Below are 24,113 nucleotides of genomic sequence, written 5' to 3' on the forward strand. Positions count from 1 at the left end.
GAGCGGCCTTCCTTGCCGTAAAATAAAATATAATAACTGCATGTCCTTCTCCCGCGGCACCCCTGTACATTACATCCTTATGCTGTTATAATCCCTTGAGCAAGGGTTAACCAGCATCTTCATTACTTTATCCCATTCGCCAGTAAAATATGGAAGAACCCTTCGTCTATATTTCCTCCTGCCTACGAGTTAAACTCTGAAGGGAGACGTATCAATACGGATCTGTATCCGAAATCAAGCTCTCTTCAGGTAACTCAACTCAATTTGCGTTTGCAAACTCAGCGGCTATTGGGCTTAGAATTTACTTTGATTTTTCCCCATGAGTTGTTTCCCTTGGAGTAAAAAACTAACAATCGGGAATTATATGCTCATGTATTAACATCAAAATTCTCACAGTTTGCCTTTCGCTTTCCGCCATTCAACAGCTGAGGACTGTGTTTGGAACAAAGACACTGACTACCCCGATATTCCGCCCTTAATCTTTGATGGCTATTTCAACCTGGTTCTTCCCGTTCTGCAGCAGGACATGACGCGAGAAGTCAGGTAAGGCTCACTTATTTCCTCACCAACTCTTTTTTTCAACCAACAAATGAAATAAAATATCTAATAGATAAAAAAAAAACAATAAGCAACTTACATATCTGTGGAGGGAGATAGAACACGTACAAAAAAGAGACGTTCTACGAACTCCTCTAATATTTCTTCACTAGAAATACACACACACAAAAAAATGTTTCTAAATACTATTTTCTTGACAATCAAGTGATTTAAGTTCTTCCATTTTTATAGGGCCAACAGATGATAAATGTTTATTGATGGCAATTCAAGTAAAGGAATTCATGATGTATGACTTTGAGACCTTTTGTAATATATATATATATATATATATATATATATATATATATATATATATATATATATATATATATATATATATATATATATATATATATATATATATATATATATATATATATTGCTTCAGCTCGGTGGGACGACCTGAGGATATACGTACTTTTCCGATTTCCCGTGTAATGATTACTGCTTCCAGGATAGAGACTCATCTGTGTGTGCCCAGCGCATCACAGAGGTGATTGTCTCTGGAATGGAGGCATACATTCCACGTACTTTCTCTACTCCTCATGCTAAAAAGCCTTGGTTTAGTCACGTTTGTTAAAGATAGAAAGCCTTCGAACTCCCGCTAACCATGATCTTTACATTTCTTCCCGGAATCGTGCAAAATCTATTCTCCGACTTAGTAAAAACTCCTTCATTATTAGAAAATGCCTAAACTTTGCTTTTTTTTATTTTTTCCCGGGACTTCTGGCTTCTAAAACATCTCCTTCAACTTCACTTCTTCATTCTCTCATTAGTCCTGACGGCAACACCGCCGTCTCATCTATCTCTAAGGCTGAACTCTTCTCTCTAACTTTCTATAAAAACTCCACTCTAAACGATTCTGGACATATTCCTCCTACTCATCCCCCCTCTGACTCCTTTATGCCTGTTATTAAAATTCTTAATAATGATGTTTGCTATGCCCTCTCTGGCCTCAATCCTCAGAAGGCTTATGGGCCTAAGGGAGTGCCTCCTAGTGTCCTTAAAACTGTGCTTCTGTGCTGACACCCTGCCTGGTCAAACTCTTTCGCCTTTGCCTGTCAACATCTACCTTCCCCTCCTGCTGGAAGTATGCCTTCATACACCCTGTGCCTAAGAAGGGTGACCGTTCCAATCCCTCAAACTACCGACGTATAGCTTTACTTTCTTGTCTATCTAAAGCTTTTGAATCAATCCCTAACCGGAAGATTCAAAAGCACCTTTCCACTACTGACCTTCTATCTGATCGCCAGTATGGTTTCCTCAAGGGGAGTTCTACTGCTGATCTACTTGCCTTAATATCTGACCCTTGGTCATCCTCTCTTAGCGGTTTCGGTGAAACCTTTGCCATTGCGCTGGACATATCAAAAGCCTTTGATAGGGTCAGGCACAAATATTTGCTTTCCAAACTTCCCTCTTACGGTTTCTATCCATCTCTCTGTACCTTTATCTCCAGTTTCCTTTCTGACCGTTCTAATTCTGCCGTGGTAGACGGTCACTGTTCTTCCCCTAAACATATTAACAGTGGTGTCCCGCAGTTTTCTGCCCTATCTCCTACTCTCTCTCTGTTGTTCATAGATGATCTTCTTTCCAAAACAAAGTGTCCTATTCATTCTTACGCCGATGACTCTACTCTGCATTACTCAATTTTTTTTTAATAGAAGACCCACCCTACAGGAACTTAACGATTCCAGGCTAAAGGCAGCAGAACGCTTAGCCTCAGACCTTACTATTATTTCCGATTGGGGCAAGAAGAACCTGGTGTCCTTCAACGCCTCAAAAAACACAGTTTCTCCACCTATCCACTCGACACTTACCGACATACAAGGGGTGCAGGTTATATCATTTATCACATTTACTGACATACAAGGGGAGCAGGTTATCTCATTTATCACATTTACCGACATACAAGGGAAGCAGGTTATCTCATTTATCACATTTACCGACAAACCTCATTTACCTCATTTACGGACATACACAGGGTGCAGGAAGAAACTTTCATATTTCAAGCAATTTTCAAATTAAAAACATACTTCAACATTTATTTTTAAAAAGATAAAAAAAATCTCAGGTGGGATATATCGCGATAGGCAGTCGACAAAGACACGGTACTGTGTCGCAATTCATCCACTCTTTGTTTCTAAACAAATCCCGCGCATGCGTAGACTGGATGGGATGTCTTAGGATACGTGGATGGCAGATGACACCACACCGGGTAGGACACGTAGCAATGGGTTTAAGTTGGATAAGTACAGGTTTAACAAAGACATAGGCAAGAATTGGTTTACCAACAATGGTGGATGAGTGGAACAGACGTAGAAGTCATGTGGTGAGCGCCAACACGATAGATACATTCAAGAAGAGGTTAGATAAGTTCTTGGATGGGAGGGGTTTGGGGCGTTAGTTTGGTGCCGTGGTCTGGGCGGCATGTTGCGCTGTCTCGCGAGACCTCCTTCCTCCTCCTCCTCTTGTTGCGGGAGGAGCCCGACGGGAGGTTGGGGGGGTGTCGAGGGAAAACAAAGCCCTCCCCCCCGGTTAAGAGGGTGGGGGAGTCGAGGCGGGGCGAAGCCCCCCCTTTTGGCTCAGGTCTTGTTGGTTTTCCGAAAAGGAACTGCCGCCTGCCATTAGAGGGTGGTAACACTGCAGCAGAAAATACATAACTGACAACTGGGGCAGGCCACTCGGTTACTGGAGTAGGCGGAAGATTTCCAGGATAGAGACCCCTCTGTGTGTGCTGAACGCAGCACAGAGGTGATTGTCTCTGGAATGGAGGCATACCTTCCTCGTTCTTTCTCTACTCCTCACGCTAAAAAGCCTTGGTTTAATCATGCTTGTTCTCGTGCTGTCAATGATAGAGAGGCAGCTCACAAAAGGTACCAGAGCCTTCAAACTAATGCTAATTATGAACTTTACATTTCTGCCCGAAATCGTGCCAAATCGATTCTCCGACTAACCAAAAATTCTTTCATTAATAGAAAATGCCAAAACCTTGCTTTTTCCAACTCTTCCCGTGATTTCTGGCATCTAGCCAAAAACATCTCCTCAAACTTCACTTCTTCATCTTTCCCTCCACTCCTCAGTCCTGACGGAGACACTGCCATCTCATCTATCTCTAAGGCTGAACCCTTCTCTCAAACTTTTTCTAAAAACTCCACTCTGGACGATTCTGGGCATATTCCTCCTACTCATCCCCCCTCTGACTCCTTTATGCCTGTTATAAAGATTCTTCAAAATGATGGTTTCTATGCCCTCTCTGGCCTCAATCCTCAGAAGGTTTATGGACCTGATGGAGTGCCTCCTATTGTCCTTAAAAACTGTGCCTCCGTGCTGTCACCCTGCCTGGTCAAACTCTTTCGCCTCTGCCTGTCAACATCTACCTTTCCTTCTTGATGGAAGTATGCCTTCATACAGCCTGTGCCTAAAAAGGGTGACCGCTCCAACCCCTCAAACTACCGTCCTATAGCTTTACTTTCTTGTCTATCTTAAGCTTTTGAATCAATCCTTAACCGAAAGATTCAAAAGCACCTTTCCACTTCTGACCTTCTATCTGATCGCCAGTATGGGTTCCGCAAAGGGCGTTCTACTGGTGATCTCCTAGCCTTCTTAACTGACTCTTGGTCATCCTCTCTTAGCCGTTTCGGTGAAACCTTTGCTATTGCACTAGATATATCAAAAGCTTTTGATAGGGTCTGGCACAAATCTTTGCTTTCCAAACTACCCTCCTACGGTTTCTATCCTTCTCTCTGTACCTTTATCTCCAGTTTCCTTTCTGACCGTTCTATTTCTGTTGTGGTAGACGGTCACTGTTCTTCCCCTAAATCTATTAATAGTGGTGTCCCACAGGGTTCTGTCCTATCTCCCACTCTTTTTCTGTTGTTCATTGATGATCTTCTTTCCAAAACGAACTGTCCTATCCATTCCTACGCCGATGATTCCACTCTGCATTACTCAACTTCTTTTAATAGAAGACCCCCCTACAGGAACTTAACGACTCAAGGCTGGAGGCTGCAGAACGCTTAGCCTCAGACCTTACTATTATTTCCGATTGGGGCAAGAGGAACCTGGTGTCCTTCAACGCCTCAAAAACACAGTTTCTCCACCTATCCACTCGACACAATCTTCCAAACAACTATCCCCTATTATTGGACAACACCCAGCTATCACCTTCCTCAACACTAAACATCCTCGGTCTATCCTTAACTCAAAATCTCAACTGGAAACTTCATATCTCATCTCTTACTAAATCAGCTTCCTCGAGGCTGGGCGTTCTGTACCGTCTCCGCCAGTTCTTCTCCCCTGCACAGTTGCTGTCCGTATACAGGGGCCTTGTCCGCCCTCGTATGGAGTATGCATCTCATGTGTGGGTGGGCTCCACTCACACAGCTCTTCTGAACAGAGTGGAGGCTAAGGCTCTTCGTCTCATCAGCTCTCCTCCTCATACTGATAGTCTTCTACCTCTTAAATTCCTCCGCAATGTTGCCTCTCTTTCTATCTTCTATCGATATTTCCACGCTGACTGCTCTTCTGAACTTGCTAACTGCATGCCTCCCCCCCTCCCGCGTCCACGCTGCACTCGACTTTCTACTCATGCTCATCCCTATACTGTCCAAACCCCTTATGCAAAAGTTAACCAGCATCTTCACTCTTTCATCCCTCACGCTGGTAAACTCTGGAACAATCTTCCTTCATCTGTATTTCCTCCTGCCTACGACTTGAACTTTTTCAAGAGGAGGGTATCAGGACACCTCTCCTCCTGTATTTGACCTTGCTTTCGGCCACCTCTTTTGTTTCTTTTTTAGGAGCAGCGAGTAGCGGGTTTTTTTTTTATTATTGTTTTCTTTTTCTGTGTGCCCTTGAGCTGCCTCCTTTGTTGTAAAAAAAAGAAAAAAAAGTTCAGAGGAACAGTCAATGTGAAAATATCGATATAATATAGAAAGAGAGGTAACATAGAAGACTATCAGTAAGATAAAGAGAGCTGATGAGACGAAGAGCCTTAGACTACACTCTGTCCAGAAGAGCTGTGTGAGTGGAGCCCCCCCACACGTGAGTTGGGTACTCCATACGAGGACGGACAAGGCCCCTCTATATGGATAGCAACTGTGCGGGGGAGAAGATCTGGCGGAGACGATACAGAATGCCCAACCTCGAGGAAGTTGATTTAGTGAGAGAGGAGATGTGAAGTTTCCAGTTGAGATTTTAAGCTAAGGATAGACATAGGATATTTAGTGTTGAAGAAGGTGACAGCTGAGTGTTACTGAAAAATATGGGATAGGTGTTTGGAAGATTGTGTAGAGTTGATAGGTGGAGAAATCGTGTTTTTGAGGCATTAAAGGACACAAGGTTCCTTTTACCCCCATTTGGCAATGATAGCAAGGTCTGAGGTTAAGCGTTCTGCAACCTCTAGTCTGGGGTTTTGTAATTCATGTTGAATGGAAAGAAGATCATTGATGAATAACAGGTAGAGAGTGATTGATAGGACAGAGCCCTGTGGAACACCACTGTTGGCACGTTTAGGGGAAGAACAGTGACCGTTTACCACGGAAGAGATAGAAACTGGAGATAAAGGAACAGAGAGATGGATAGAACCCGAAAGAGGGCAGTTTTGAAAGCAAAGAGTTGTGCCAGACTCTATCGATAGCTTTCGATATCTGTAGCGCAACTGAGAAAGTTTCTCCGAAACGGCTGAGAGAGTATGACCAAGAATCAGTTGAGAGTGTAAGAAGATCGCCAGTAAAACGTCGCTTGCGGAACCCATACTGGCAATCAGATAGAAGGTTAGAAGTGGAAAGGTGCTTTTGAATCTTTGAATCTTGATGCAAAAGCTTTAGATAGACAGGAAAGTATTATTTTGAGGGATTAGAACGGTCACCCTTCTTAGGCACAGGCTGTATGAAGACATACTTCGAGCAGGAAGGAAAGGTAGGTTTTGATAGGTAGGGACGAAAAAGTTTGACCAGGCAGGGTGTCAGCACGAACGGACAATAGGAGGCACTCCATCAGGTCCATAAGCTTTCTGAGAGTTGAGGCCAAAGAGGGCATATAAAACATCATTCTGAAGAATCTTAATAACAGGGATAAAGGAGTCAGAGGGGGGGTGAGTAGGAGGAATATGCCTAGAATCGTCCAGAGTGGAGTTGTTACAGAATGTTTGAGCGAAGAGTTTCGCCTTAGATATAGATAAGACGGCAGTAGTGCCGTCAGGGTTAAGGAGAGGAGGGAAAGAAGAAAAAGTGAAGTTGGAGTAGATATTTTTGGGTAGGTGCCAGAAGTTTGTGTTAAAATTATAAAAGGCAAGGTTTTGACATTTGCTACGAATAAAAGAGCTATTGTTAAGTCGAAGAATAGATTTGGCACGATTCCGGGAAGAAATGTAAATATTATGGTTAGCGGGAGTTCGAAGGCTCTGGTACCTTTTGTGAGCTGCCTCTCTATCTTTGACAGCACGAGAACAAGCATGATTAAACCAAGGCTTTTTAGCATGAAGAGTAGAGAAAGTACGTGGAATGTATGCCTCCATTCCAGAGACAATCACCTCTGTGATGCGCTGGGGCACACACAAAGAGGTCTCTCTTCTGGAAGCAGTAATCATTCCAAGGGAAATCGGAAAAGTACATACTTAGGTCGTCCCACCGGGCTGAAGCAAAATGCCAAAAGCATCGCCTCTTCGGTGAGTTCAGAGGATGTACAGGAGCAATAGGACAAAATACATAAATAAGGTTGTGATCGGAGGAGCTCAACAGAGACAACAGTTTGACAGAGTTGTTAAAGTAGTTGTAATTATATCAGTGTATTATTATTATTAAATGTCACCACGAATTAGGAATGCAGGTATCAATGGAAAAAACCCACGACAGATAGATATAGACATATAGATACAGACAGGATAGACCCGTCTGAGCTACACGCATCCCGCTGCCCGGCAGCCGTTACAGAGTAAGCAGAATGGTTAGAGTAAAGGAAGAGGTCTAGTATGTTGGGCCTGTGTCCATGACGGTCAGGAAGACGTACAGGGTGCTGAACCAACTGGTCTAGATCGTTGAGGAGAGCAAAGTTTTAGGCTTGTTCACCAGGTTGGTCAGTGAAAGAGGATGAAAGCCAAAGATGATGGTGAACATTGAAATCTCCCAAGATGGAGATTTCAGCAAAGGGATAGTGGGTCAAGATGTGCTCAACTTTAGAGTTCAAATAGTCAAAGAATTTTACATAGTTAGTAGAGTTAGGTGAGAGATAAACAGCACAGCTGTATTTAGTAATAGAATGAAAATGAAGTTTTAGCCAGATGGTGTAAAATTCAGAAGAGTCAAGGTCGTGGGCACGAGAGCAAGTGATGTCGTTGCGCACGTAGGCGCAACATCCAGCTTTGTATTGAAATTTAGGATAGAGATAGTAGGAGGGAACAGAGTAGAGATTGTTGTCAGTAGTTTCAGAATCCTGCGTTTCGGTGAGGAAGAAAAGGTGAGGTATAGAGATGGTGCTCCCCAGAATGAAAATTAGAACACACACACACACACACACACACACACACACATATATATATATATATATATATATATATATATATATATATATATATATATATATATATATATATATATATATATATATATATATATATATATATATATATATATATATATATATATATATATATATATATATATATATATATATATATATATATATATATATATATATATGGCCGTTCTATCTCTGTTGTGGTAGACGGCCACTGTTCTTTCCCTAAACATATCGATAGTGGTGTTCCACATGGCTCTGTCATATCACCCACTCTCTTCCTGTTATTTATCAATGATCTTTTTTCCATAACAAACTGTCCTCTCCAATCATACGCTGATGACTCCACTCTGCATTATTCAACTTCTTTCAACAGGAGACCCTCTCAACAGGAATTACAAGACTCTAGACTGGAGGCTGCAGAACGCTTAACCTCAGACCTTGCTATAGTTTCCGATTGGGGTAAAAGGAACCCTGTGTCCTTAAATGCCTCAAAAACCCAGTTTCTCCACCTATCACCTCGACACAATCTTCCAAACACCTATCCCTTATTCTTCGACAACACCCAGCTGTCACATTCTTTAACACTATAAATATCCTCGGTCTATCCTTAGCTCAAAAACTCAACTGGAAACTTCACATCTCCTCTCTTACTAAATCAGCTTCCTCGAGGTTGGGCATTCTGTATCGTCTCCGCCAGTTCTTCTCCTCCGCACATATGCTTTCCATATATAGGGGTCTTGTCCGTTCTCGTATGGAGTATGCATTTCACGTGTGGGAGGGCTCCACTTACACAGCTCTTCTGGACAGAGTGGAGTCCTCCTCCTTTTACTGACAGCCTTCTACGTTTTAAATTATGCCGCCATGTTGCTTCTCTTTCTATCTTCTATCGATATTTTCATGGTGACTGCTCTTCTGAACTTGCTAACTGCATGCCTCCCCCCCTCCCGCGAACCCGATGCACACGACTTTCTACTCATGCTCATTCCTAGACTTTCCAAACCCCTTATGGAAGAGTTAACCAGCATCTCCATTCTTTCATCCCCTTCACTAATAAACTCTGGAACAGTTTTCCTTTGTCTGTATTTTCTGCTGCCTATGACTTGACCTCTTTCAAGAAGAGTCCACCCGAAATTGACCTCTCTTTTGGCTACTCTTTACTTTTTAACTTTTGTGGGAGCGGCGAGTAGGGGGCTTTTTTTGTACTCTTTTTGCTGCCCTTGAGCCGCATCGTTTGTAAAAAATATATATATATATATATATATATATATATATATATATATATATATATATATATATATATATATATATATATATATATATATATATATATATATATATATATTGTCATATTTTTCTTTATATTTTTACCTTATGTTTCACCCTTGCTAATTTACCTTTCCTTTTTTTCTTTCTTTCTGTTTTGACTCCTCACGCATAACCATAGTTGCTGAAGCGCCATGTTTAAATATTAGATGGTTAGTCTGTTAACATCAATGTCATCCATGCAAGTGCCTCAGCCCCTGCTCTTTCATGCAGAGTCCCTTCAGGCACCGTGCTTACCATAGCTTGTCCTGGCTCAAGTAACTCCATAGAGCAGCTCGGGGAAGTTTCGGTAGAGGCCACGTGCTCTAGTGGAGTCATGGTCGTCACTGCCGGAATAGTAAGTATTATTTGTTATAGATTGTCAATAAACAGTGCATACTATAGCAACATTTGCATTTTTTTCTACTCTAACCTGCCTACATGACACCATGAAATATGCAAATACTTGTTTTTAGTATTTGTCAATTAATTACGACGTGTTGATGATGAAAAGCCTTTTCATAACAATATTTTTACCTGTATTGTAGTTTAAATGGAGCATGCTGTCAACTATTCCTACATGATGAACATTGCTTAATAAATGTGGTCCAATAATAAGTATGGACAATAGGACGAAAATGGGATGCCGTACTGTGTCAGGTGATATGGACTAGCTCATGAACATATATGGCGCTGCCGGTAACTATGCAGGCATACAAAGATTCGAATCTTAAGTCGCTTGTACTTCATGTCTTGCTGAACGGTTGTGAGACATGGACAATGAATAGTGATTTGGAGAGGCGTATTGATGCCTTTGGTACCGAGTGCCTTAGCGGGAACATGAGGTATCACTGGGATGACTTCGTATTAAACCAGCGACTAAACGATGAAACTAAATCAAGGAATGTTATCAGCTTAGTGCGTGAACGCCAATTCCGGCTATATGGGCAAGTGGTACGTCTCCCGGACGTCGAACGTACGAAGTTTTTTTTTTCTTTTTATGTGCAAGACATCCGTGAGGAGAGGAGACCAAGGGGACGCTCGCGTAACTCATGGGTGCGGCAAGTCGACCAGTCCTGCCAGCATGGCATTAGGATGCAGGACGGTTGGGTGGGAGCTTCCTTAGGGAGACCGTCGGGAATGGAGGCGGCGAGTGAGTGAAGTGACGCGCTTCCGTTAATCAGTACTATTTTTCCTCATGAAGCAGAACCAGATCTACTGAACAAATGGTGCAGTCGACTTCAAGTGAATTGAAATTTCATTTAATTGCTTGGATGTGGCGTGTTTTTAGTAAAAACTCGTAATGTGTTGCCTCAGCTATCATTTTATTTTTTACGTCTTGCCCAATTGCGCCGGAAGGGTTTTTCCCGGTGGGGCCTGATGGTCGGCCCAGCCCGTTCTGGCGCAAGCGATTGATTATAGTGGCGCCATCTTGTGTTGGCACATGCTGCCCCCCGGAACTCATCTTTGAGCCTCTCTTTGGAGAGGTTATCTAGAGCCCAGGTTGATGGGTGGTCTTCAATCAGAATGTGTGTAGTCTTAGGCCACTCGGCGGTGACTGAAAAACCTCAGCTGTGCGGCGGCCAGGATTCGAACCCGCGTCCCTCCTGGAGATCCTGAACGCGGGGCCGTCACTCTAACCACTCAGCTACCGCCTCCCCATATCATGCGGTCTCTATTAGAGAAACCCCAATATAATTATATAACAAGATGAAGGCATAAAATATAATAGTTCACCTAATGATAAGTTATTTATAATAATAATAATAATAATAATAATAATAATAATAATAATAATAATAAATTATAATAATTATAATAAAAATAATAAGAATACATATTTAGTATTCTAATATCTAATTTACCAATGTTACTAACCGGCACAGTCTTCCAAACAATGCTGTTACAAGTTAAATCTATTGGATATTTAAAATCATTTATTGACGATCATATGAACCTGAAAAATTGTTTATTATATGAGAACAAGGTGTAGTCTCCCGTGTTTATTTTTTTATTAGTGGACTCTGTTTATGGAGGTAATTAACAACTATTAACAACATAATTATACTGATTAATCCATTATTGTTATTAAATAAACATTGTTAAGGAGTAAGGTAAATGGAGGCAAATAATCTTAACATTTCATAATATGAAAACACTTTTACAAAATTATATATATATATATATATATATATATATATATATATATATATATATATATATATATATATATATATATATATATATATATATATATATATATATAAAATGTAGGGTCAAATGAAGTCTCTTAATCGCCAATGATTTTCTTTAAGATTGAATTTGATTAGTTGAGTTATAGTAAATCAGAAGTGAGCGTGAGTGCGCATTTACCATCTCCCAAAAGCTTTCTACGCACACTTACATAGTCAACAGCTCAAAGGCTTCCCATCTACAAACCTGAATCCTTATGCTTTTCAGATAAGGCCTCTGAGCACGCTCGGGTGTTCTAAAACGATTCGTTCATCGATAAAGAATCACCTTGGGAGTTGCGGTGTTGGAGACCATGGACAGCTAAACATAATTGGTTTCCGGATTGGAGAACTATTCTACGAGCAGGTTGTAACGTTCTTCATGAGTGTCTGTTTGTGCCTGTGACAGTTCAATGCTTCTCATGATTCATTTATTTTATTATCACAGTTTTCAGGGTTACACGGTAATTACTTTAAAAAAATTAGTGGGTATAATTTATCTTTCGTTTATTTTTCATTGATAGGCACTCTCCATTTGTTTGTACTCTTGATTTTATTAGCACTATACTCAGTTATAATTATGATAATGGCCTTTTGAACGTTAGACACGTAGTGTGTCTTTTTATTTCACTTTTTCAATGCTTTCTGTGATTAATCTTCCATAATGATATGGGTGACCGGGTGACTAAGGGAATTATTTTCACAGCGATTCTGACTCTACCCATGGGTAACAGTCACTCCAATTTTTTATCTAGAGTGGCTGGGATTGGCTCTGCTTTCCATCCCCGTAAAACACTATCCTCACTAAAAACTATTTTTGAGAACCCGGAATGACCAGTGCACGATAGCTATAATGTGAGAGGGACACTCGCTCTCGCGATAAAGCCTAGAGAAAAACGGCAAATATTTCAACTTCTAGACTATAGTGAGTCTAGGCTGCACTAGAAGAAAACAAATAACGTGAGAAACAGTTGAGTGAAGCAATCGAGCAGGATGCTGGCAGCGCCACCTGGACACAGGAAGAGAGGTGCCGCAAGCCTCTTTCAAGCCACTACGCTCCAGCAAGACGCTCTTCCCCGCTCTGCTGCCACAGTGAGCTATGTGCCCACTTTTGCTTGGCCTGATTTCCCTGTGGCTTCCTTAAGTTCCTCGTCCCAGGAAGCGGCGGTTGTCTGACACCCTTCCCGCAGCGCGCTGTCTCCCCGTGCCACCGCAGGGCGAGAGGAGCGGCCGTGTTTGTGACGATTTTTTTAATTTTTTTTTTTTTTTTTTTTTACAGCTAAGGAGAGAGTTCAAGGGCGTAAAGAAAAAAAAAAGCCCGCTACTCACTGCTCCCGAACAGAGGTCAAAGGAGTGTCCAAAAAGAGAGGTCAATTTCGGGAGGAGAGGTGTCTTTTTTAGGAGCAGCGAGTAGCGGGCTTTTTTTGTTATTATTGTTTTCTTTTTTTGTGTGCCCTTGAGCTGCCTCCTTTGTTGTAAAAAAAAAAAAAAAGACAGGAAAGTAAAGCAATAGGGCGGTAGTTTGAGGGATTGGAATGATCACCCTTCTTAGGCACAGGCTGTACAAAGGCATACTTCCAGCAGGAAGGAAAGATAGATGTTGATAGGCAGCGACGAAAGAGTTTGACCTGGCAGGGTGTCAGCACAGAAGCACAGTTTTTAAGGACAATAAGAGGCACTCCATCAGGTCCATAAGCCTTCTGAGAGTTGAGGCCAGAGAGGGCATAGAAAACATCATTTGGAGGAATCTTAATAACAGGCATAAAGGAGTCAGAGGGGGGATGAGTAGGAGGAATATGCCCAGAATCGTCCATGGTGGAGTTCTTACAGAAAGTTTGAGCGAAGAGTTCAGCTTTAGAGACAGATGAGACGGCAGTGCTGCCGTCAGGGTTAAGGAAAGGAGGGAAAGTGGAAGAAGTGAAATTGGAGGAGATATTTTTGGTTAGATGCCAGAAATCAAGCGAAGAAATAAAAGAAGCAAGGTGTTGACATTTTATATTAATGAAAGAAGTTTTGGTAAGTCGGAGAATAGATTTGGCACGATTCCGGGCTGAAATGTAAAGATCAAAGTTAGCGGGAGTTCGAAGGCTCTGGAACCTTTTGTGAGCTGCCTCTCTATCTTTAATAGCACGAGAACAAGCATGATTAAACCAAGGCTTTTTAGCATGAGGAGTAGAGAAAGTACAAAGAAAGAACAAACAACAGCAGACCTGTTGGTCCTTACGAGGCTGTTTGTGACAAGCTACACTTTATTAATCCGTTAGAGTTGCTTTATTGTTAAAATACAACAAGTCATTACAAACAAGTCACAAAAAAACACAACAAAAAAAAAACATGCGTTGTGTGGGTATTGTTTATGTGGAATGTTGTTTTGTGTGTTGGTGTATGGGTGGTGTGTAGTGTAACGGTGGACACAAGAGAGAGAGAACGTGGACGGACAAGTAAACGAATACAAGGAAAGTTAGATTAATGAACGCGACAAGAGAGAGACTGACAGACACAGACACGATGGACATTAAGAAAACACTGAGAATCTTAGTCTCTTCTTCTTTGCCCCCGTTTTTTTTGTCACACTGAGAGGGAAGGAACAACACGGAGCGGTGACTGCTACACACTAACTATCTAATCAAAGGTGGAAGATGAAGGCCAGCAAAGGCGAAGGCTCCTCCCCACTCCCCCATCCCTCCAGCCATAGCTGACAGGAGAGGAAAAAGAACCATGCAGCATGGAAAAAACTACATGGAAATTATGTAGGAAAGAGGAAAGAACTACCATTACTGCTACCACTAACCGGGTGATAAAAGTGGACAAGGACACCAGTATTCGAAAGAACTTAACGTTATTACGACAATGAGTAATATCTTAGTTGCTGGTTGGATTGAAAATACTTGTCTAATCTATTCTTAAAGGCCGTAACTGTTGTACTATCAACGACATCACAGGGGAGAAAGTTTCAAACATTAACAACTCGATTGAAGAAGAAGTGTTTAGCTTCGTGCGACGATAATCTTTTACAACTTATCTTCAAATTGTGATTTCTTTTTGTTCTATTTGATCGATCAATTGTAAAGTACTCTTCTGCATTAATATCACTGAATCCTTTAAACATTTTAAACACTTTTATTATTTCGCCTCGCATTCTTCGTTTTGAAAGGCTGAATAAATTTACTTTTTTAAGCCTTTGTTCATATGATAAATTTTTCAACCTAGGAATCATCTTTGTTACTCTTCGTTGAACCCGTTCCAACTTGTCTATGTCTTTTCTGTAATAGGGAGACCAAAATTGTACACAGTACTCTAGACGGGGTCGAACCAACGAATTATACAGTTTTAATATTACTTTTTCCGATTTATTATTAAAGACTCGTCCGATGAAGCCAAGCAATTTGTTTGCAGTTTTAACTACCTCTGAACAATAGTGACTGGGCTTTAAATCGCTTGATATAGTGATTCCAAGAACCTTTTCTTTACTTACTGTAGAAAGTTGTTGGCCATTCATTACGTACCGAACACGATTGTTATTTGTTTCCGATATGCAACACTTTACATTTGTCAACGTTAAATTTCATTTGCCATTGATTGGCCCAACGTGCAAGTCGATCTAGATCTGATTGTAAAGGTTCTTCGTCGAGTGTCGCAGTTACTTTACTAGCAATTTTTGTGTCATCAGCAAATTTTGATACTTTGCAAGTGAGCCCATCATCGATATCATTAACATAAATTAAGAAGAGCATGGGGCCAAGCACTGATCCTTGAGGTACGCCGCTTCTGACATCGAGCCATATAGATGTAACACTGTTTATAACTACTCTCTGTTTCCGCTCACAGAGCCAGTCCACAAGCCAATTGTGAATGTTACCCGAGATACCGTGCGCCAATAGTTTGCTGAGCAATCGTTGGTGGGGGACCTTATCAAATACCTTTTGAAAATCCAGATATATGATATCTACTGATCTGCTTTCATCGAACACCTCAAAAATATAATGAAAAAAATCAAGTATGTTAGTTAAATACGAACGCTTACTACGGAAGCCATGTTGCGAATTATTTATTATATTATTTTCTTCGAAGAATTTCACCATATTGTCGCGAATGATAGTCTCCATTAACTTACAAACAATCGATGTCAGGCTAATTGTTCGATAGTTTCCTTGATGAGACTTGTCCCCCTTTTTGAAAATTGGTGTGACATTTGCTAGTTTCCTATCCGACGGAACTTTTCCAGCTGTTAAAGATTTATTGAATATAATGGAGAGCGGTTTACAAATTTGATGTTTGATTTCTTTTAAGACCCTAGGGGTAATTTTGTCTGGATCAGAAGCTTTGCTTACTTTAATCTTTTCAATTGTGCGTAAAATGTCACTTTCTACGATGAGCACGCCACTTTTCGGTCCTTCTAACCTCCGGCGGTTGAGGTAATAAACAATCTTCGTCGGTAAATACGGATGCGAAAAAGTTATTTAGGATTGTAGCCATTTCATTTTCATCGTTCGTGTTGTTACCATTAAAGAGAGAGAGAGAGAGAGAGAGAGAGAGAGAGAGAGAGAGAGAGAGAGAGAGAGAGAGAGAGAGGATGATAATGAGAATAAGACTAAGAATGAGAAATCGAAAGAGAATGAGAATGAGAGAAAGAGGATATGTGAATGGGAGAGAATAAAAATGAGAGGGAATGAACATGAGAGAGAGAGAGAGAGAGAGAGAGAGAGAGAGAGAGAGAGAGAGAGAGAGAGAGAGAGAGAGAGAGAGAGAGAATGGGGGAAAATGAGCTAAAGGAGAATGATAATAATAATGAGAACGAGTGAATGAGAATACGAATGAGCGAGAGAACGAACGAATGAGAGGCAGAATGAGAATGAGACTGAGAGAGATAATGAGAATGAAATTGAGACAGATTTTTTTTTTTTTTTTTTTTTTACAGCAAAGGAGACAGCTCAAGGGCACAAAAAAGTAAACATTAATAAAAAAAAAGCCCGCTACTCGCTGCTCCTAAAAAGAATCCAAAGAGGTGGCCGAAAGATAGGTCAGTTTCGGGAGGAGAGGTGTCCTGATACCCTCCTCTTGAAAGAGTTCAAGTCGTAGGCAGGAGGAAATACAGATGAAGGAAGATTGTTCCAGAGTTTACCAGCGTGAGGGATGAAAGAGTGAAGATGCTGGTTAACTCTTGCATAAGGGGTTTGGACAGTATAGGGATGAGCATGAGTAGAAAGTCGAGTGCAGCGGGGCCGCGGGAGGGGGGGAGGCATGCAGTTAGCAAGTTCAGAAGAGCAGTTAGCGTGGAAATATCGATAGAAGATAGAAAGAGAGGCAACATTGCGGCGGAATTTAAGAGGTAGAAGACTATCAGTATGAGGAGGAGAGCTGATGAGACGAAGAGCCTTTGCCTCCACTCTGTCCAGAAGAGCTGTGTGAGTGGAGCCCCCCCACACATGAGATGCATACTCCATACGAGGGCGGACAAGGCCCCTGTATATGGACAGCAACTGTGCAGGGGAGAAGAACTGGCGGAGACGGTACAGAACGCCCAGCCTCGAGGAAGCTGATTTAGTAAGAGATGAGATATGAAGTTTCCAGTTGAGATTTTGAGTTAAGGATAGACCGAGGATGTTTAGTGTTGAGGAAGGTGATAGCTGGGTGTTGTCAAAGAATAGGGGATAATTGTTTGGAAGATTGTGTCGAGTGGATAGGTGGAGAAACTATGTTTTTGAGGCGTTGAAGGACACCAGGTTCTTCTTGCCCCAATCGGAAATAATAGTAAGGTCTGAGGCTAAGCGTTCTGCAGCCTCCAGCCTTGAGTCGTTAAGTTCCTGAAGGGTGGGTCTTCTATTAAAAGAAGTTGAATAATGCAGAGTGGAATCATCGGCGTAGGAATGGATAGGACAGTTCGTTTTGGAAAGAAGATCATCAATGAGAGAGAGAGAGAGAGAGAGAGAGAGAGAGAGAGAGAGAGAGAGAGAGAGAGAGAGAGAGAGAGAGAGAGAATAATAATAATAATAATAATAATAATAATAATAATAATAATAATAATGAGCATGAGAGATTATAAGTGAGAAAATGAGAATGAGAGAGAATGACAGAAGGAAAATTAGGGGGATTGAGAGTGATAATGAGAAAGAGAATGATTTACATATATTTACATAGAAAATCAGGCCACACAGACCCCATGGTCCAGACTAGGTGGTCTGTCCTTAAACCTAAGTGATTCTACATTAAACAGATGGCTCCAGAACGTTGCATTTCAACTCTGGTTAATATTAAGTTGAAGGAAGTGACGGTCTAGCTTGTTTTTGAAGGAGTCAATCGTGTTACACTGGACCACTGACGGTGGGAGCTTATTCCAAATTACTACTAGGCAATCATTCGCATTCTTTTGTGTCGCTCTTTTTCTAGCGCAGTTTTCTCGCCTCTTATGTAATGTTTCGCCACAAAAATCATTGTATCCTATCGAGGATATGTTATGCTGCCATCCCTGCCTCTGTGGGTGCGACCAAAGGCAAGTGTGTGGGTGTCGCGCGTTCAGCCAGTCGGGCAATGTGTTGGGTGAAATTGAGGGCAGCGGCGGGGAGGGGACGGAGTCAAGTTGGCTTCATTTTTGTGACGTCATGTCCCCTCCTTGTATTCTCCCTCCAAGGTGTAGAAGTGGCGCCCGCTCGGGATTAACCTTCGGAGCGGTCTGCGTGTGGGCCCCTGGAACGGCATGAACCTCTCGGAGAATCACCGGCTACCCTCTATCACATAAGCTCAAAAGCCTGAAGATGGACATAGCGAAATCGGCAGTGGCGAGATCAGTAGTGGGTACGCCTATTACTGGTCAAGCATGTGCAAAGATGTCCGTCTTAGGGGAATATCTATAGATATCTCCAGTCAATTCCTGCCATTTGTGGTTGAAATTACTCCGGTTAACGAGCGTATAATGTGAGTGAATCTGAAGCACACAATGGACCTTGTCTTTTGTTGCAGAGCAGGCTCCTACCGAGAAGCTGTGGAACTAAAGAGGAGGCGGTGGAAAAAATAACCCCCATAATATAAACAACTCTTGAGCACATCATATGTGAATATGATTTGGATGTGCGGGCAGGTTGGAGTATGAGTGGATCAAACTGAGCCGGTTTGTTGTCGAAGTAAATACAACTGAAAACTTTAAATAGAGGTTTGATTTTTAAATGCAGGTAAATATCCCCACACTTAGGAGCAATACATGTGTCGACCGTCTGGGCTCTTGTGGTCTTCGTGTATCCTTGCGTAGAAGCCTTTGGGCCATAGTTTCATCAAATGCTACCATTTGTATATTATGCTAATTGGTGTTAGTGACGCGCCCTCACCTGTGTGGGCCCCTATTAATTGACATATTTGTTGGGTTCTATCTTCACAAGATTGTTCATATCGTGTCTCCTTACTATCAGATAAAAGGGTTCATGCAACATATTCTTTATCACTATAGCTAGCTCAAGTAAGAGGTAGAAAATGGTGATTGTAAAAGCTTTCATTTGAGTATTGGTTACTTAGTGCTGGCAGTAGCGCCGATAATTAAGTTTCATCACTAATTTTCAACTCTCAGTTTTAGAACCAAATTCTTCCAAAATCATGAAATATAGCTATAATATTTATTGATGTCCTGCTAAGATGAATATGATACAGTATTTTAATTAATCGAAAAAACTGTTCCATCTATTCAGGATTTCAAGCTCTGATCCTTTAAATATTGACCCTAGCAATCCCAGTTTCGATAGTATTTCGATTTGTAATCGAGACCTATAACTTTGAAACTGAATCTGGTTGGAATATTTTTCATTTAATAATTTTCATTAAACGCTCTTCTAAACATAACCTAAACCATTGTTGTACGAATATAGGTTCTGAGATTTGTAAGTCCAAATTTGAAAGAAAAAAAAAGAAAATACTCGTTCAAAGTCTTGGAAGTGATTTAGAAACACATATGTGCCAAATAAGCAGATAGTTTTCAAATTAGGGACGTTGAATGGGGAAATTTTGCCTCATAATAATTTATAATAATTATAGCGCCCTGCTAGCTCGATTATGGAAAATACTGGGACTGTCGGATTTTTTACCTAATGAAGCGGTCGCTCTTCGTCACGTATAATCTTCCATCCATAATTAGTATATTTTTAGTTAGACCAGAAGAGTTTGTATTCCGTCCACAATATAAGTCACCTGTTTTCGTTCCTTCTTTATTTTATTTTGCGTAGCAGGCGTAGTATTTACGTATATGTTTCTTGTTCCAATTTTTCCTGGGTATCTTCTGTCTTATCATTAAAAGTCCTTTATAAATTAACGCTTCCTGATTCACTTCAGATTTTCGTTTGCTTCGACTATAACGCGCAGACAACACTTTACACGAGGCACGTGGTCCACGGAGCCAGCATCGGCGCCAAGGACACCGACAGCTCCAGACCGTCATTCAAATCATCCACAGGATACTTCAATGTGTCCATGAACACTGTATACTCTCAGGCGTCACAGTCACAGCTTCTTATAAATCTTCTGGGAGACGAGGTGAGAGGGATGTGTGGCTTGTTTGCCATGGTTTATTTGTCCTTGTGTCATGCGTAGCTTTCAGTAAACTGGCAGAGTTCCGGGGTAGGTAAGATTCAGGTTAGAAACAGATTTGAGTCTCACGCTGACCTTCCTGAGTCTCACGCTGACCTTCCTTGTCTCACGCTGACCTTCCTTGTCTCACGCTTTACTTCCGCACAGTCTCACGCTGACCGTCCTCAGTCTCACGCTGACCTTCCTAGGGTTAAGACGTTGACTTTTTGCTCCGCTGCTGTGTGGTGCCAACTAGCCTTTTTCCTCTGCTTTTGTGGTGTGCCTTGAAGCGTTCTGTGCTTCTGGGAGCTTGCTTCTGTGCTGGAGGACTACACAATCAGGAGGATTACCACTACCTACATACTACAGACCGCTAAGTGTTCTGATTTAGTATTTACCAAGTTAGATAGTTATCCACAGTTACTTCTAGGCCACGTGTATTAAGCTTTCCACACCTACACAAACTTCAACACTCTTTCACGCGAACCCAGTGCTACAACGTTTTATATTGCTTTTTGTGTTTTCGTTTCCTTCTACTATTAGAATACTTTACTGTTTTGTGATAATAGGAACACGTGAATCAGGCGCGCCAAGCTACGCTAATATCTAAGTCCACACAAAACACTAGTTAATTCAGCTTTCCACGCAAACCTAGTGAACACAGTTATTATCTTATAATATGGTTTTGTCTTTTTTAATAAACATGCCTTTTTTTCGAGACACACCTTCTTTTCCCAGAGTTGACCTCCCTGAGTTTTTTTGACAGGACTGCACTGGCAGCTGCTGGTTGTTTTTTTTTTTTTTTTACACGTTGTGGTTGGTAAAAATTTTGCGCCCTTTTTTTTCCCTCAGAGATTTTTGACCCTTTCCCCTCGACCTGACTGGATTTTCTTTTTTATTGTCTCTTATCTTCAAATTATTTTGCCTTATGCTCTTTCATATCTTCCCCATTCTCCGTCCCTCAACTCCCTTTTCAGTCCCGCAGCACAAGCAGTATGGTCTTTTCTTTGGCCAACCGTTGTAGGTTCTGCAGATTTGTCAGTTCTATGTTGAGACTCAGAAGATCAGACAGATTTATAAGGTGCTCTCGCCGTTCGCCACTGCGAGAGTGCGTTGCAGCTTGCTCAAGCTCCCCCCCTCCTCCTCTCTTCCCCTCCTTCCTCCTCCTCCTCTTCTTCTTCCTCCTCTCTCTCACCCCACGCTTTGCCTATTCTCTTTCTCCCACACAGCTCCCCCCATCCTCCTCCTCCTCCTCCTTCTTCCCCTCCTCCCCCCTCTTCCCCTCCTCCTCCTCTTCCCCCCTTCCTCCTCTCCTCCTCCTCCCTTCCCCCCTCTTCCTTCCCCCCTCCCTCTTCCATCCCCCTCCCTCCTCCTCCTGCTCCTCCTCGTCCTCCGCCTCCTCGGTCGCCACCCCCCTCCCACTCCTGTCCCTCACCTTCCCTTTCCCCCTTTTCCTCCTCCCTCTCCTCGTCCGTTCCTCCCTCCCCCCATCACCCTCCCTTTCTCCTCCTCCTCCTTCCTCTTCCTTCTTCCCCTCCTCCTCCTCCTCCTCCCCATCCTCCTCCTCTTCCCCAACATCCTCCTCTTCCTCTTCCTTCTCCTTCTCCTCCTCCTCCTCCTTCTCTCCACCTTCCACCTCTTCCACAATTTCTCCTCGTTCTTCACAGCAGGTCCCTCCCCTCCCATCCCGCTCTCCCCTCCCCCCTTCTCCCACCCCTCCCTCTGGTCCCTCTCCTGGCCGCCGGGTGCTTGTTGTTGGTGATAGTCAGGTGCGTTATGTTGACGGGTATTTTTGCTCCAAGGATAAGAACAGGACGAGGGTGTGTTTCCCAGGGGCAGGGGTGGGCCATATATCAGACAGGATTGAGGCGTGTATGGCAAGGGAAGGATCGAACCCCATTGTCTGTCTCAGCTGTGGCGGAAACGACGTTTCCCGTGTGCCAAGCGAGGACCTTCTCCGGCGTTTTAGGGAATTGTTAAGTATTGTGTGGCGTCCTGCCAAGGAGGGGCGTTGGCGATGGATGGCTGTCCAGGGCGATAGCAGTGAACAGCAGACTTGCTGAGCACTGCGAGCGCAATGGGTGGCTGTTCGTCGACAATTGGGACCTCTTCTTTGGCAACGAAGCCCTCTACGCCCGTGACGGGATACACTTGACGTTCAAGGGTGTTGAGGCTCTCTCAGACTCCCTTGAACGACCACTTAGTACCCTGAGGGATTTTTTAGTATAGGCGAGGGGGGGGAGGAGTAATGGGATAGGACATCTAGCTCATAATACAACAAGGCAGCTTAGAAGTAATTATAGGGGAGTAACAGAGGACGGGCTAAGAATCTTCTATACTAACAGCAGGAGCCTCAGAAACAAGATAGACTTACTAAGGTGTGAAGCTTGTTTAGAAAATTTTGACATAATAGCGATCACTGAGACATGGATAGACACTGCCAATATAAATTTTAGATCGGAATTTGAAATAACGGGTTATCAGATGTTTCACAAAGACAGAAGGGGCAGAAAGGGAGGTGGAGTTGCGCTATATGTTAAAGACTCACTTAAATATTTAGTTAACAATTCAGTCAAAACTAACATGGATTCAGAATCAGTTTGGGTGGACTTTTACAAAGGGAAAGAAAAACTAACTGAAGGAGTTTTGTACAGGCCACCCAACCTTAACAGGCAGGACACGAGTATATTACTACAGGAGATTGGCAGGGTGAGTAGGAGAAGAAATGTCTGCGTAATGGGGGACTTTAATTATAGGAATATAGACTGGGAAAACCAAGTGGGTGACCTGGAAGCCGAGGATTTTCTTGAAGTTATACAAGATAATGTCCTTAAGCAGGTAGTTACTGAGCCTACCAGAGGAGATAACATATTATACTTAGTCCTAACTAATAATGGAAACTTGCTACGTGAGTTGGAGGTGGGCGGAGAGTTAGGAAATAGTGACCACAGAACGGTTCGTTTTAGCTTAGACTGGGCGGTAACCCTCGAACCAAACCCAGTGTTAGTGCCAGATTTTAGAAGAGCAAATTACGAGGGGGTTCGAAGACATCTTGAAGGGGTAAACTGGGATAATTTAGGGATTCATGAGGGCCAGAACTGTGGGTTGGAGAGCCAAGAGAACCAGATAGAAATGTCTTACAATAATTTAGTTAGAGTACTAGCAGGGGGGCAAGGACAGCATATACCACAGCGAACACTTAGAAAAGAAAACAATGACCCTGAGTGGATGACTCGTGGACTAAAACACGAGATAGGGTTAAAGAAGGGAATTTATCAGAAAATAAAGAATGGTGAATTACATCTCGGGGGCCGGTATGTCGAACTATCTAGATTAGTGAAGAAAAACACCAGGATAGCAAAAAGGAACTGAGATCAAAGTAACAAATGAGGCGAAAAGTAATCCTAAGGGCTTCTTTCAGATGTATAGAACAAAAACACGGGAGAAAATTGGACCGCTGAAAACAAACACAGGCGAGCTGGTAGAAAATTACGAAAATATGAGCACATTGTTGAACGACTACTTCCTTTCAGTATTCACACAAGAGGATCGAATGACTATTCCGGAAAGGGTTCAGGTGTACGAGGGCGGGGATGGCGATAAATTGAGGGATATAATCATTACCAGGCAAGTAGTTCAGGATGATAGATAAGCTTAAGAAGAATAAGTCGCCAGGTCCTGACGGGATATTTCCGAGGGTATTAAAGGAATTAGGTGATGTACTCAGTGACCCACTAACCGACATCTTTAAGATGTCGGTAAATACTGGTTATGTGCCCAGCCTATGGAAACTAGCTAATGTGACGCCGATTTTAAAAAAAACAGGGACAGGTCAGCTGCTTCAAACTATCGCCCAATTAGCTTAACATCGGTTATAGGCAAGATGTTGGAGTCCATAATAGCCAGGAACATTCGGGAGCA

General features: G+C 42.2%; 1 protein-coding gene across 1 annotated transcript in view; it reads left to right on the forward strand.

The window, feature by feature from the left end:
- Nucleotides 1-405: 405 nt before the first annotated feature.
- LOC127008030 (uncharacterized) overlaps nucleotides 406-24,113 on the forward strand; it is a 51,840-nt gene continuing 28,132 nt past the window's right edge. Inside the window, exons 1-4 of the mRNA XM_050879565.1 lie at nucleotides 406-543; nucleotides 9,652-9,775; nucleotides 11,878-12,015; nucleotides 19,959-20,159. Coding sequence (XP_050735522.1) covers nucleotides 527-543; nucleotides 9,652-9,775; nucleotides 11,878-12,015; nucleotides 19,959-20,159 — 480 coding nt within the window. The 5' untranslated portion in view covers nucleotides 406-526. The remainder of the gene's footprint in view (nucleotides 544-9,651; nucleotides 9,776-11,877; nucleotides 12,016-19,958; nucleotides 20,160-24,113) is intronic.

The sequence above is a fragment of the Eriocheir sinensis genome, chromosome 4 (genome assembly GCF_024679095.1).
Source record: "Eriocheir sinensis breed Jianghai 21 chromosome 4, ASM2467909v1, whole genome shotgun sequence".
In the NCBI taxonomy this organism is placed as follows: Eukaryota; Metazoa; Arthropoda; class Malacostraca; order Decapoda; family Varunidae; genus Eriocheir; species Eriocheir sinensis.